At 44.2% G+C, this 14,243-nt stretch overlaps 1 protein-coding gene across 2 annotated transcripts; it reads left to right on the top strand.

Annotated features, from left to right (window-relative positions):
• Positions 306-10,766, top strand: LOC100524873 (cytochrome b-c1 complex subunit 6, mitochondrial). 2 transcript variants are annotated; one of them, XM_013999434.2, is made up of 5 exons: positions 338-461; positions 5,095-5,121; positions 5,599-5,746; positions 5,855-6,016; positions 10,547-10,766. In XM_013999434.2, exons 3-5 carry the CDS (start codon positions 5,684-5,686, stop codon positions 10,577-10,579), a joined length of 258 nt encoding a protein of 85 aa, XP_013854888.1. In that variant the 5' UTR covers positions 338-461; positions 5,095-5,121; positions 5,599-5,683; the 3' UTR covers positions 10,580-10,766. The 2 variants fall into 2 exon arrangements, with proteins under 2 accessions (XP_005665516.1, XP_013854888.1); XM_005665459.3 differs by lacking the exon at positions 5,599-5,746 and having other exon boundaries at positions 306-461.

Genomic DNA, 14,243 nt, shown 5'->3' with positions numbered 1-14,243 from the left:
GGGACGCCATCTTGAAAAGGTCAGCAGTTAGGACGCGTCCATCAGCGATGTGGGGAAGAACGAGAACTAGGCTAAAGGAACATCGAAAGCTTCTGCATATTTCCCAAGTTCCTTAGAATCCGATATTGCAAATAAGCGCCAAGGTCAATATATTTGGGTGTGGCGTGACTGAGGGGTTATTCCTTAGCCAATCCTCCCCTAGTGCCAGTACCAGCTACCCCTATCCCCTGCCTCTGGGCGATAGTACATGCCAATCGGAGCGTGTGTTCGCGACTACGACGAGTCTGCCGCACTTCCGGCCAGGTCGCCGGATATCCGCCGAGTGACCCTTACTAGTCCTTCTTGATCCTGAAGTGGAATAGGTGCCGCTGTTGCTGCTCGTGCTGAGTCTAGAGCCACAGCCGGACATGGGGCTGGAGGACGAGCAAAGGATGCTGACCGGGTCTGGAGATCCCAAGGAGGTAAGACCAGGAGGGCGACTCGACCCTTTTCACTGTCCTGAGGCTCAGGAACTAGGCCGCCCAAACACGCCAGGGCCTTCTGGGCCCTGGGTTCCCCGTTGCGTTTGCAGGGTCGGGAAAGCTGGTGCCCCCGACCCTTCCCCGGAGGTCGTCGAGTGACCTTGGGCCCCTAGATGACTAGGCTTTCTCTGGGTCTCGGCTTCCCAATTCTAGGAATGTAGTGAAGACTTAACCAGAATGGAAATGCTGTGTGGACCAAACTTTTATGAAAATAGTGTCTGTATTTGCAGTCAGTCAGGTGGTCAGAACCCCTGGTTTGACGGGTTTGGAGCGCAAGCGGACCAACTGAGACCTTGCCTCAGCTCGGGTCAGGAATCCCTACCATGTCTCGTGTGGCTGTTCCGGGCACCTGGCCTTACGCTAGTTTCCGTGAAAAAGTGATTTCTTTTTCTTTGGGTGTGTGTGTATAGGGGGGAAGGTGCCCTGGGCACAGTGTGGGCATGTGCGGCGTAATTCCGTGATGGGAGAGGGAGCGCTCTGCTAGCCGAGAATGCCCGTGTAAGAATCATCATTTGTTGGCGGCTTACCGTTTCAGGCGCGTTATATGGACTAATTCATTTAAGCCCCACATTTAGTCTTGTGAAATATTAGGTACTCAGTATTGTCATTTTACAGGTGGGGAAACAAGCATAGAGACGTTAAGTATCTTGCCTGAGGACCCGCAGCTAATGAATCAGGGAGGCAGGAATTGAACCCAAGCAGCATGGTTCCGGAGCCAAAACTCAGTCACAGTATTGCACCATTTTACAGAAGCCAGCTAGCTTTTTTTTTTTTTTTTTTTGTCTTTTTGCTTTCTTGGGCCACTCCCACGGCCTATGGAGGTTCCCAGCCTAGGGGTCTAATCGGAGCTGTAGCCACCGACCTACACCAGAGCCACAGCAATGCGGGATCCGAGCCGCGTCTGCAACCTACACCACAGCTCACGGCAACGCGGGATCGTTTACCCACTGAGCAAGGGCAGGGACCGAACCTGCAACCTCATGGTTCCTAGTCGGATTCGTTAACCACTGCGCCACAACGGAACTCCCCAGCTAGCTTTTTGTTTTTCAGCACATTTCCTTGCTATTATTTGTGCTCAGGTCACTTCCCAGCAGCTATTCTGGGCTTATAGGTTCAGAAAAGTTAGAGACTAGCTTATCCCATAATTTTTTCTAGTCTCTCTCTCTGTCTTTCTTTAATTTTTTAGGGCCACACCCGCACCATATGGAAGTTCCCAGGCTAGGGGTTGAATCGGAGCTGCAGCTACACCACAGCAAGGCCAGATCTGAGCCACCACAGCTCACAGTATGCTGGATCCTTAACCCACTGAGTGAGGCCAGGAATCGAACCCACATCCTCATGGATACTAGTCGGGTTCATAATCCGCTCAGCCACAGCGGGAACTCCCTTTTTCAACTCTTATTTTCAGAGAGAGTACCAGAAAGGAATGGAGCCAGCATCAGGAAGTTCAGCTGGAACTAAACCAGAAAGTTCAGTAGGGCTCACTGACCACAGCAGTAGGTGAGAAAAAGGAAAGTGAACAAGTAGTCAGTTTTATTTATTTATATTTTTGTCTTTTTGCCTTTTCTAGGGCTGCACCAGTGGCATATGGAGGTTCCCAGGCTAGGGTCTAACATCAGCTGTAGTTGCTGGGCTATGCCAGAGCCACAGCAGCACTGCATCCGAGCCGCATCTGCGACCTGTACCATAACTCATAGCAACACTGGATCCGTAACCCACTGAGCAAGGCCAGAGATCGAACCCGCAACCTCGTGGTTCCTAGTCGGATTCGTTAACCACTGAGCCACGATGGGAACTCCTAGTAGTCAGTTTTAAAATTAAGAAAACTGAGGTTTACTTTGAAGAACTTATACCTCTTGGAGACTGAATCTTTTGATTTAGCGTCACCTTGTTTCTTCTCATTGACAGGAAGTTTTACATGAAGGGACTCCATATGCAGACTTGGATTAGTTTTTCCAAAATATGCCATGATACTTTTGACACAAAATTATTGAAGAATAAAAGATCAGTGTATAGCATTGCTAATAGGGAAATGATATAAAGGTCTTCTAGGATACTAATTTCTGGCTTCCAACTCAGAATGTGATTTCAGTATTTGGGAAAACTTTTTCAGGATGAATTTTTTTAAAGAGCAGAGTTAAGTCTTAAATTTAATGAAAAACTAGAATATTATATTCTAAATAACGTCTTCATGTTGAGAAGACACCTTTGCTAATTGTGAGAGCAAATGGCCTGGGTTACAGTTGAACCTGCCCTATCCCTCACTCCCAGCTTTTTTTTTTTTGGTCTTTTTTTTTTGGCCTTTTCTAGAGCCGATCCCGCGGCATATGGAGGTTCCCAGGCTAGGGGTCTAATCACAGCTGTAGCTACCGGCCTACGCCAGAGCCACAGCAACTCGGGATCCAAGCCACGTCTGCAACCTACACCACAGCTCACAGCAATGCCGGATCCTTAACTCACTGACTGAGGCCAGGGATTGAACCCACAACCTCATGGTTCCTAGTCGGGTTTGTTTTCGCTGTGCCATGACGAGAACTCCCCTAAATGCCTTACTTTTGACAGGTTGAGATACTGATTGGGGTTTACTGTGCCCCAAAGATTTAGGCCCATGCTGATGCTCCCAAGGGGAATTTTTTTACACTGCTCCCTTTGGAAGAAAGGAAAGTGAGGTTGTGCCTCTGAATCAGAAATAAATAGGTGGGGTCCGATGTTTTCAAACTTGTGGAGTTGTGTAGCCCTCTGGTAAACTTATAGAGACAGTCTCTTTAGAGTCTTGGAAGTTGAGCAAGGCAGAAAGCAGTGACCGAAAAGCTATCTTAAGTTACGCTCTAGCTTAAGTGGAGTTTAGATTTGGTCATTTTCGCATTCCCAATTCAAGGTCAGAGTCTACAAGAAAATGTTAGCTTCCTAAATTGGTTTGGGGTGTAAGGGTTAAATTAAACTATTTCTTTCTTTTTTTTTTTTGCTTTTTAGGGCTGCACTTGTGGCATGTGGAGGTTCCCAGACTAGGGGTCTAATCAGAGCTATAGCTTCCAGCCTACGCTGCAGCCACAGCCACACGAGATCCAAGCTGCGTCTGTGACCCACACCACAGCTCATAGCAATACTGGATCCTTAACCCACTGAGCGAGGCCAGGGATTGAATCTGAGACCTCATCGTTTCTAGTTGGATTTGTTTTCACTGCACCATGACAGGAACTCAAGTTAAACTGTTTCTGATACTACTGGAACCTAATTAATGTTTTTTATTCCTAAACTGGGAACCCCTTAAGGGGCTGTTTAATTAACCAAGTCATGACAGATGTGAAGTGCTTTATAAACTTTTAGAGTGTTGTACACACAGGTTTGTTGCTAATGAACATGAAATTGTGTTTCCTTGTTGAACTCTGCCCAGGATTTGTTCTAATCAGGTAGGGTAAGGTTACAAGTATGGAGACAACTGTTTTTTACTTTATTTATGGCTGTACCCATGACATGCAGAAGTTCCCAGGCCAGGGATTGAATCTGAGCAGCAGCTGCAACAAACACTGGGTCCTTTAACCCACTTTGTGGGGCTGGGGATCGAACCCACACCTTTGTAGCCACCTGAGCTGCAGCAGTCAGATTCTTAACCCACCGCACCACAGTGGGAACTCCATGAGACGACGGGTTTTTGTTTTTGTTTTTGTTTTTGTTTGTTTGTTTGTTTGTTTTGTGTGTGTATTTTTTCGTCTTTTTAGGGCCACACCTGACGCACAAGGAAGCTCACAGGCTAGGGGTCAAATCGGAGCTATAGCTGCTGACCTGCATCACAGCCAGAGCAACGTGGGATCTGAGATGAGTCTGTGACCTACATCACAGCTCACTGCAATGCCGGATTCATAACCCACTGGGCGAGGCCAGGGATCGAACCCGCGTCCTCATGGTTACCAGTCGGATTGGTTAACCACTGAGTCCCACGACAGGAACTCCCAAGACAATGATTTTTGAAAGAAACATTTATTACTTATAGTTCTGCCGAGAAGGGGGCAGGCCATATTACCCAGGCAGCATGGGGGAAGTGCCTGGACCCATCAGGAGCAGAAGGAATGGGTGAGGCAGGAAAGGCATGCTCTGGCAAGTTTAAAATTAGTTTCTTGGTGGGCTTTGGGATGATACTTAGACCTCATGTGATTAGGGCAGGGGCAATAATTGGTTTCCTGCTGGAGAGTTAGATAAAGTTGGATTGGTTGATTTGCATATGAAGGATGTGCCCCCAGGTAAGTTGTTTGCAAGCTGTAGAAATTAGCCAGCCCTGGGAGGGTCTGTCTTCAAGATGAACAAAGCCCTTAAAATGTCAAAGCAGCATAAATACACTAAGTTGTAAAAACATGATTAATGTAATACCTATTTTCAGTGATTTAAACATCAGTATGGGAGTTCTCTTGTGGCACATCGGGTTAAGGAACTGACATTGTCACTGCAGTGGTTTGAGATTCGATCCCTGGCCAAGGAACTTCCCCATGCCGTGGGCTCAAAAAAAAAAAGCTATCAACATGATGTGGAATATATGTGTCATAAAATTTTCTGCTGATGTTTTGTTTTCTTTTTGTAGGAGGAAGAGGAGGAGGAAGAATTAGTGGTAAGAGCTGTCTCAGGTTTGGAATCATCTCGGTAAAAGAAAGTTTGAGTTTCATGAAACTCTAAGGGCGTTTTTAGGATTCCTGACACCTTGAAGAGAATGGGAATGGAAAAAGCCTTTAATACTTCCTATGTAGTGTTTAAGGGGTGGGGGTGGGCCTGGGAAGCTGAGTCTTTCTGGGTTTGGGGTTTCTCCAGTTACGGTATTGGAGAGCAGAGTCGCATCTTGAGGGCCTGGTATTCATATGCTGGTTGTGGTTTAATAAAGCATCCTCGGAGGAAGTTTTTTTAGATGGTCCTTGTCCATGTTAACATTGGCTTTCTAGCTAGGCAGCTGGGGCGCATAGGCCTTGTTGTCAGACAAGGGGAATTGAAATTCACAGACACCATATATCCCAAAATGCTGTGTTAACACGTAAGGCCTCCTAGAGATCTACTTCAGGTTTGGCCAGGTTTCCTTTACCACCTTGTTTTTCAGATAGGACTGAGGCTTTCAGTGCATACTGGCAACCTTGGAAGGCAGGAATATGAAACTTTCCCATACTACTTAGCATCAGAATTGAATGGGAGACCCCATTCTGCCATTTCTGGTGGCAGTGTGGCTCTGCCAGCTGGCCTTCTGCACGGTAATTCAGAGGCAGCACCTTGGTTTGGTGGTTGTATGAATCAAAGGATACGGTCTGTGGGTCTCCTCCTAAAACCCCGTTTTGTTTTTTTGCTTGTTTCTTCTTTAGGATCCTCTAACAACAGTGAGAGAGCAATGCGAGCAGATAGAGAAATGTATAAAGGCTCGGGAGCGGCTGGAGCTCTGTGATCAGCGGGTATCCTCCAGGTCACAGACGGAGGAGGATTGCACAGAGGAGCTCTTTGACTTCCTGCATGCAAGAGACCACTGCGTAAGTTCTCCTAAAGCCGGGAGGGGAAAGCTCGTACAGGGGCCCGAGAAGGCTTGGTGCTGACCAGGTACTATCCTAGGGACAGTACTAAGCACTTTACATACCTAATCTTAGGTAATTCTTCCACTTTCATTGGAGACAAGGATTTCCATTTACAGATGAGAAACTGAGACTCAGAGAAGAAAAGTGATATCCTAATTTGCATTGCTAAACAGTGGGGAAACCGGATTTTGTATTTTAAGTACAAAAGGCTATATATATGTAAATATTTCCTTTTCCCTCTTTTGGCTGCCTGGAGACTTACGGAGTTCCTGGGCCAGGCATCAGCTCTCACGACATTTGTGACCTAAGCCACAGCTGCGGCAGCACTGGATCTTTTATCCACTGTGCCAGGCCAGGGATTGAACCTGCGTCCCAGCACTACCGGTGCCGCTGATCTACTGTACCACAGCAGGAATTCCCAGAAGGCTACTTTAAAATTTTTAATTTATTTTTTATTTTATTATTTTTTTCTTTTTATTGCCACATCTGTGGCATATGGAAATTCCTGGCCTCCGAGCCACATCTGTGACCTTTGCTGCAGCTTGCAGCAAGGCCAGATTCTTAACCCACTGAGCGATACCAGGGATTGAACCCATATCCCTCACAGACACTCTACTGGGAATTCCATTGGGAGCCACAGTGGGAATTCCTCCCAAAAGGCTACTTTTTAAAATAAGTTATATCCTCCTGTGTGCCTTATACATAGTAGTTGCTACACAAGGTTATTATCATTATTTTTAAAAGTAAACTTGTGTTATATATATATATATATATATATTTTCTTTTAGGGCCTCACCTGCGGCATATGGCGGTTCCCAGGCTAGGGGTCGAATAGGAGCTGTAGCCGCCAGCCTACGCCACAGCCACAGCAACGCTGAAGCCGAGCTGCATCTGTGACCTGCACCACAGCTCATGGCAACGCCAGATCCATAACCCACTGAGCTAGGCCAGGAATCGAATCCATGTCCTCAGAAATATGTGAGGGGTTCGTTAACCTCTGAGCCACAACAGGAACTCCAATTCTCATATATTGTAATAAATTATAGGGTAGGCAAAGTTTGACACAATTGCTTATGTTAAAACTGATTGGGGCAGTTCCCATTGTGGCACAGTGGAAACAAATCCAATTAGGATCCATGAGGATGAGGGTTCAATCCCTGGCTTCACTCAGTGTGTCGGGGATCCAGCATTGCTGTGAGTTGTATAGGTCACAGACGAGGCTCGGATCCCGAGATGCTGTGGGTGTGGCCGGCAACTGTAGGTCTGATTCGACCTGTAGCCTGGAAACCACCATATGCTGTGGGTGTGGCCCTAAAAAGCAAAAACCACCACCAACAACCAAAAGCTCAATAAAATGATTGGGGAGTTCCTCTTGTGCCTCATTGGGTTGAGAACCTGACTGGTATCCATGAAGGTGGGAGTTTGATCCCTGCTCTCGCTCAGTGGGTTAAGGATCCAGTGTTGCCATGAGTGGTGGTGTAGGTCACAGACATAGCTCGGATCCCGAGTTGCTGTGCCTGTGGTGTAGGCCGGCAGCTACAGTTCCCATTCAACCCCTAGCCTGGGAACCTCCATGAGAAAGTTAGGGAGAAATATGTGAAGGGGTCCCTAAACCAACAGATAATACTCCCTCAATAGTTAACCGTCTCTCCTTAGCCGACTTTATTTATGCTTCAACAATCCCAATTTAGATAATAAAGGCAGAAAAATCCAACTGAAATCATACTACTTAGAGAGAACCATGTTTTCTTGTGTATACTATCAGGTTTTAAAAAAAAAAAGAAATTATAATGAACACATTTACATATAAAATATTATGAAGAGGTATTATATTTTTTCCATTGATGTATATTCATTTTATTTTTATCCATCCCCTGGTTTATATAGTTATTCAACTTTTGTTTCTTTTCAACATGATTTTAGTGGAAAGAGGGAAAATTTATATAAAATAAGCATACACAGTTCTCCGTGTTATTAAAAAAAAAATAAGTGTTGGTGATGTGGAGAAACTGCAGACCTCATAGACACTGCTAATGGGAATGTAAATTGGTATAGCCCTATAGGAAACAATTTGGCAGTTCTTCAGAAGGTTGAAATTAGTTAATGTATGATCCAGCAATTCTACTCCTAGGTATATACCTAAAAGAAATGAAAACAATTCTGCACTCAGACTTGTGGACAGATGTTCATAGAATCATTCATAATAGCTAAAATTGGGGAGTTCCTGTCGGGTTGGCTCAGTGGTTAATGAATCTGACTAGGAACCATGAGGTTGTGGGTTCAATCCCTGGCCTTGCTCAGTGGGTTAAGGATCCCGAGTTGCCGTGAGCTGTGGGGTAGGTCGAAGACATGGCTCGGATCCCATGTTGCTGTGGCTGTGGTGTAGGCTACAGCTCCAATTAGATCCCTAGCCTGGGAACCTCCATATGCCACAAGAGCGGCCCAAGAAATGGCAAAAACAAACAAACAAACAAAAAAAACCAAAGAAAAACTAAAATTAAAAACAATGTAAATGTTTATCAACCTGCTAAATGGGTAGATAAAATGTGATTTATCCACGTAACAATACTATTTGGCAATAAAAAGAAATAAGTATTCAAAAAATTAAACATAATACCATATGATCCAGCAGCTTTACTTCTGGGTATACACGCAAAAGAGATTCTGATAGTTCCCTGATGGCACAACAGGTTAAGGATCCAGGAGTGTCACCGCAGTGGCACAGGTTTGGTGCCTGGTAGGGAAACTTCTGTATGCTGTTGGTGCAGGCCCTCAAAAAAGAACCGAGGAGTTCCTGTCGTGGCGCAGTGGTTAACGAATCCGACTAGGAACCATGAGGTTGCGGGTTCGGTCCCTGCCCTTGCTCAGTGGGTTAACGATCTGGCGTTGCCATGAGCTGTGGTGTAGGTTGCAGACGCGGCTCAGATCCCGCGTTGCTGTGGCTGTGGCTGTGGTGTAGGCTGGCGGCTACAGCTCCAATTCGACCCCTAGCCTGGGAACCTCCATATGCCGTGGGAGCGGCCCAAAGAAATAGCAAAAAAAAAAAAAAAAAAAAAAAGAACCGAGATTCTGTTCAGGGACTTGAACAGGTATTTGTGCCATTCATGTTCATGGTCATAGCATTCATAATAGCCAAAAGGTGGGTGCAACCCACATGTCCATTGGTGGGATGGATCAATGAAATGTTATATACACATGATGGAATATTTAGCCTTAAAATGGAAGGAAACTGACATAGGCTACATCACGGATGAACCTTGAAGACCTGCTAAATAAAATAAATTAATCAAAAGAACAAATACCATTCCATTTATCTGAGATACCTACAGTAGCCACATTCATTGAGACAAAGTTGAGTAGCAGTTGCCAGAGGTTGGAAGGAAGGGAAAATGGGGAATTATTTAATGGGCACAGAGTTTCGTTTTGAGAAAACGCAAACGTTCTGGAGGTTGATGGTTTCAGGACAACGTGAACTACTTAATGCAGCAGAAATGGATAGTTTAAAATGTTAAATACTTTTATGAGCCACGCACAAGCTTAAGACCTGGGAATGAAAGATAGGCATGGATCCTTTCTTCAATGAGTTGTAAGCCAACATAGGAGACACAGCACAACAGTTATTGAAAGTTGCTACTTTCCCTGGCCTCCCCCGTCCATTTGATTTTCGTCAGTGTTTTATCACTTTTAGAAGATACCTTATGTGTATATTTCTCATTGTTCTCTAAGTTCCATAGGAGACGGAGATACTGTCTTGTTTACCTTTGTGACTCACTTAGCACATAGATCAGTACCTGGCATATAATAGTGTTTTATAAATATTTGTTGAATTAATAAGCACTGTGATATGGGAGGCATAAGTTTCTGTGGGGAAGATAGGGACAGGAGCTTGTTTAGATAGAGAAAGCTCAAAGGAAATAACATGTACGTAGGTTTTATGGGAAAAATAAGGCGTTCCCGTCATGGCTCAGTGGTTAGCGAACCCGACTAGTATCCATGAGGACATGGGTTCAATCCCTGCCCTTACTCAGGGGGCTAAGGATCTGGCATTGCCATGAGCTGTGGTATAGGTCACAGACTTGGCTTGGATCTGGCATTGCTGTGGCATAGGCCGGCAGCAAGACAACAGACCCAAAAAAAAGGCAAAAGATGAAAAAAGCAGGAAAGAGTTGCATTTAGAAGGGAGAGAGGGAGTTCCCATCATGGCTCAGTGGAAATGGATGTGACTGGCATCCATGAGGACGCGGGTTCGCTCTGTAGGTTAAGATCTGGCGTGGCTGTGGCTGTGGTGTAGGCGGGCAGCTTAGACCCCTAGTGTGGGAACCTCCATATGGCTCAGGTGTGGCCCTCGGGGGGGGAGAGCATCCAAGTAAATGGAGTTCACTAGGGCTGAGAGCTGTGGAGGGGGTGAGAAGAGCCCATACTGTTCTAGGTTATGAAGGACCATTAAAGATCCCAACTGGTGACATCCTTTTCTTTTTCCCCATCTAGGTAGCCCACAAACTCTTTAACAGCTTGAAATAAATGTGCAGATTCCTTCACCCCAGCCTTCAGCACTTGGGCATCAGGATGTTTCCTTATGGTTTTGGACATGCCATTTGTTTCGTATTTGTGTAACTAAGTTCTTGTGGACCTCAAGGATTTTGGCATAGGCAAGTAGCATCTATGTAATTATCAGTGATTGCATCTTAATAAAGTCCAGTGATCAGCAGTCTTGCCTTCTGTCTTTTTTTTTTTTTTTTTTTTTTTTTTTTTTCCTCATTTAAAAAATCCAAGCAGTTCCTGTTGTGGCTCAGTGGGTTAAGGACCTGACATTGTCTCTGTTGAGGATACAGGTTTGATCCCTGTCCTCGCTCAGTGGGTTAAGGATCTGCAGCGTAGATGGCAGAAGTGGGTTGAATAGGCTGTGGCTGTGGCATAGGTCACAGCTGCAGCTCTGATTCGACCCCTAGCCTGGGAACTTCCACATGCCACAGGTGCAGCTGTAAAAAAAAATGTCGAGCATGAGAATAGACTAATAATCAACCCCCATCTATGCATTACCTAGCAAGTATATATATCTCTTAATAATAAAGACTAAAAAGTTTTACCTTGATGCCATTATCACACTTAGCAGTAATCATTAATATTTCTTGGAACAGTTTTGGTCTCAATGTTCAACAAGATTGCTCTTCTTTTTCTTTTTTTGTCTTTTTAGGGCCACATGCTAAGCATATGGAGGTTCCCAGGCTAGGGGTCAATCAGAGCTGTATCTGCTGGCCTACACTATGGCCACAGCCACACCAGATCCAAACCATGTCTGCAACCTAGACCTCAGCTCATGGCAACGCTGGATCCTTAACCCACTGAGCAAGGCCAGGGATTGAACCTGCATCCTCATGGATACGATATTTGTTTCCGATGAACCACGGCAGGAACTCCAAGATTGGTTTTCTTTAAAAGTGTTTTGTCTTGGGGAGTTCCCGTCGTGGCTCAGTGGTTAACGAATCCAACTAGGAACCATGGGTAGGCCGTGCTGGCAATAGGACATTGGTTACATTGAAGAGAAATTGATCCAATAAGTAAATATATTGAAGATAATGAGAGCTAGTAGGAAATGGAATTTAAAAATAGTCAAAAGGAAAAAAAAACTCTTCAGTGTTATTGGTATGAACTAAATGAACAGAGTTCAACATAAATGTAGATGCCAACATGTGTATATGTAGGGAATACATAACTTCCGTAGCTTGGCCCACAAAGAGGGCTTCATTCTCCAGTAAGAGAACTACCGCTCTGTGAGAAATGGGTGATTCCAGGGCTGGGATGGGGAAAGTACAAGTCTGAACATTTCATTGTTCCAGAAAGAAGGAAGTACTCAGAATGATAGGACAAGGGCACACTAAAGCCACTAGTGGAATCGGGAAAACTTGAGCATCAAAATATATAATAATAATACTGAATTGTAATTCATTGAATGAAATAGGAATCCATGAACCATACTAATTATAAGTAAATGAATCAATTGAAAGTTTGGTGAGGAAGGGGCTATATATATGAAGTACAGAAGAAGAAAGTATACTGGAGAAGTCTGGCAGACAGTAACTTAGATAAAGCCGACATCAATAATGGGACAAATGGAGCTCGTGCTGCGGCTCTGCGGAAACGAATCTGACTAGCATCCATGAGGAGGCAGGTTCAATCCCTGGCCTTGCTCAGTGAGTTAAGGATCCAGCATTGCTGTGAGCTGTGGTGTAGGTCACAGATGCTGCTTGGATCTGGCATTGCTGTGGTTGTGCTGTAGGCCAGCGGCTACAGCTCTGATTCGACCCCTAGCCTGGGAACCACCACATGCAACGAGTGCAGCCCTAAAGGGACAAGTTCCCATCATGGCTCAGCGGAAACCAACCCAACTAAATCCATGAAGACCCAAGTTTGATCCCTGACCTCACTCAGTGGGTTGCTGTGGCTGTGGTGTAGGTCGGCAGTTGCAGCTCTAATTCTACCCCTAGCCTAAGAACTTCAATATGCAGCAGGTGCCGCCCTAAAAGGACAAATCAATAAAGAGACTCATCAAAAAAAAAAAAAAAAAAGCTTTTGAAGGATTTCCATAACTCAGTGAAAAAATAATTTTCAAATACTCACTGTAAGATTTGACAAATTTATACATGGGCAAAAGATTTGATTAAAGTACAAGGTAGACCAACAGATCTTAATTTAACAAAGAAGGAAAAGTTTTTTGATATAGTTTCAGATTCCACACTGCCTCTAATCTTGAAGGAAACTACCACTTGTCAAATTTTGGTATAGTATCAAATATTCACATTTATAAAGGGTACTAATTAAAATACCCCTCTCTTTTTTATCAGAGCAAGGCTGGATTTTCTACAAATACTTAAATTAGAACAACATATCACAACACGTTAAACAATGTCTGAAAATCCCAGCTTTAAGTTGGACGTGAATTTGCAAGAGATTTGTAAAACAATGCAACTTTCTGACTAAATTTCTTTTAGGAAAACATAATTATTTTTCCTAAAGATATTTATGTTAAAGGGTAATAGGCTTATTCTTGTTATTTTTTTGGCTGCACCTTCAGCATATGGAATACCTGGGTCAGGAATCAAACTTGAACCACAGCAGTAACTTGAGCCACTGCATTGACAATGTTGGACACTCAACCTGCTGCACCACAAGAGAACTCCCAAATTTTCTCAGTTTTAATTTCTAATTTGGTAAACATTGATAGACAAAATCCCAATAATTCTCAATAATTTTTAAGAGTGTAGAGTGTTAGAGAATCATGGATCTCGTCCAACCCTCTCTCCTTTGTTCTCCCAATTTCTGGATAGGTAAACTGAAGCTTGGAGTGGGAAGGTGCCCTCCCCAGGGAGATTGTGGTGGCGGTCCTGATACTTAGTATTTGGTGTAAGCCTTTGAAAAGAGGTGTGTCTGGGATACATCCACTCTAGTGTATTCAGTATCTCATCATTGGATCCTTATCTGGGTTTAAATACCTATGAGCTTTTTTTTTTTTTTAAGCTTTTTAGGGCCACACCTGAGGCATATGGAGGCTCCCAGGCTAGGAGTCTAATCAGCTACAGCTGCCGGCCTACACCATAGCCACAGCAACGCCAGATCTGAGCCACATCTGTGACCTACACCACAGCTCACGGCAATGCCAGATCCTTAACCCACTGAGCGAGGCCAGGGATCGAACCCACATCCTCCTGGATACTAGTAGGGTTTGTTACCGCTGAGCCACAACAGGAATTCCTATAATAAACTCCTTGAAGAAATCGTTTACATTCACATCTCTACTTTCTCATTTTTCATTCACTCATTCCGTATTTGAAAGCCAACTATGTGCCACACTAGGTGTTGATAATCCAACAATGAATTAAACAAAATCCTTGATTTTTTAAATATTACATTCTAGTGAGGGGAGACATGTACAGAAAAATTGCCCAGAACTTGTAAATGGGCAAAAGAGGAATTACTGGGTGCTCTTTTACTGTAGTGCTGGGGTGTACCTTTAGCTGACTTTACATTGACTAGGCTGTCTTACAGCTTTGTAAGAAAACTGATGGCAATGCAAATAATTCCTATCCATATAAACGCAAATGAATTTTGTCCAGTAGAGATGGAATTTATTTTCATTGGTAAAAAGATAATCCCCAACATTACAATTTATTGCTTAATAGGATATTAA

The sequence above is a fragment of the Sus scrofa genome, chromosome 6 (assembly GCF_000003025.6).
Source record: "Sus scrofa isolate TJ Tabasco breed Duroc chromosome 6, Sscrofa11.1, whole genome shotgun sequence".
Taxonomy (NCBI): domain Eukaryota; kingdom Metazoa; phylum Chordata; class Mammalia; order Artiodactyla; family Suidae; genus Sus; species Sus scrofa.
This window is presented reverse-complemented; position numbering and strand designations above follow the sequence as displayed.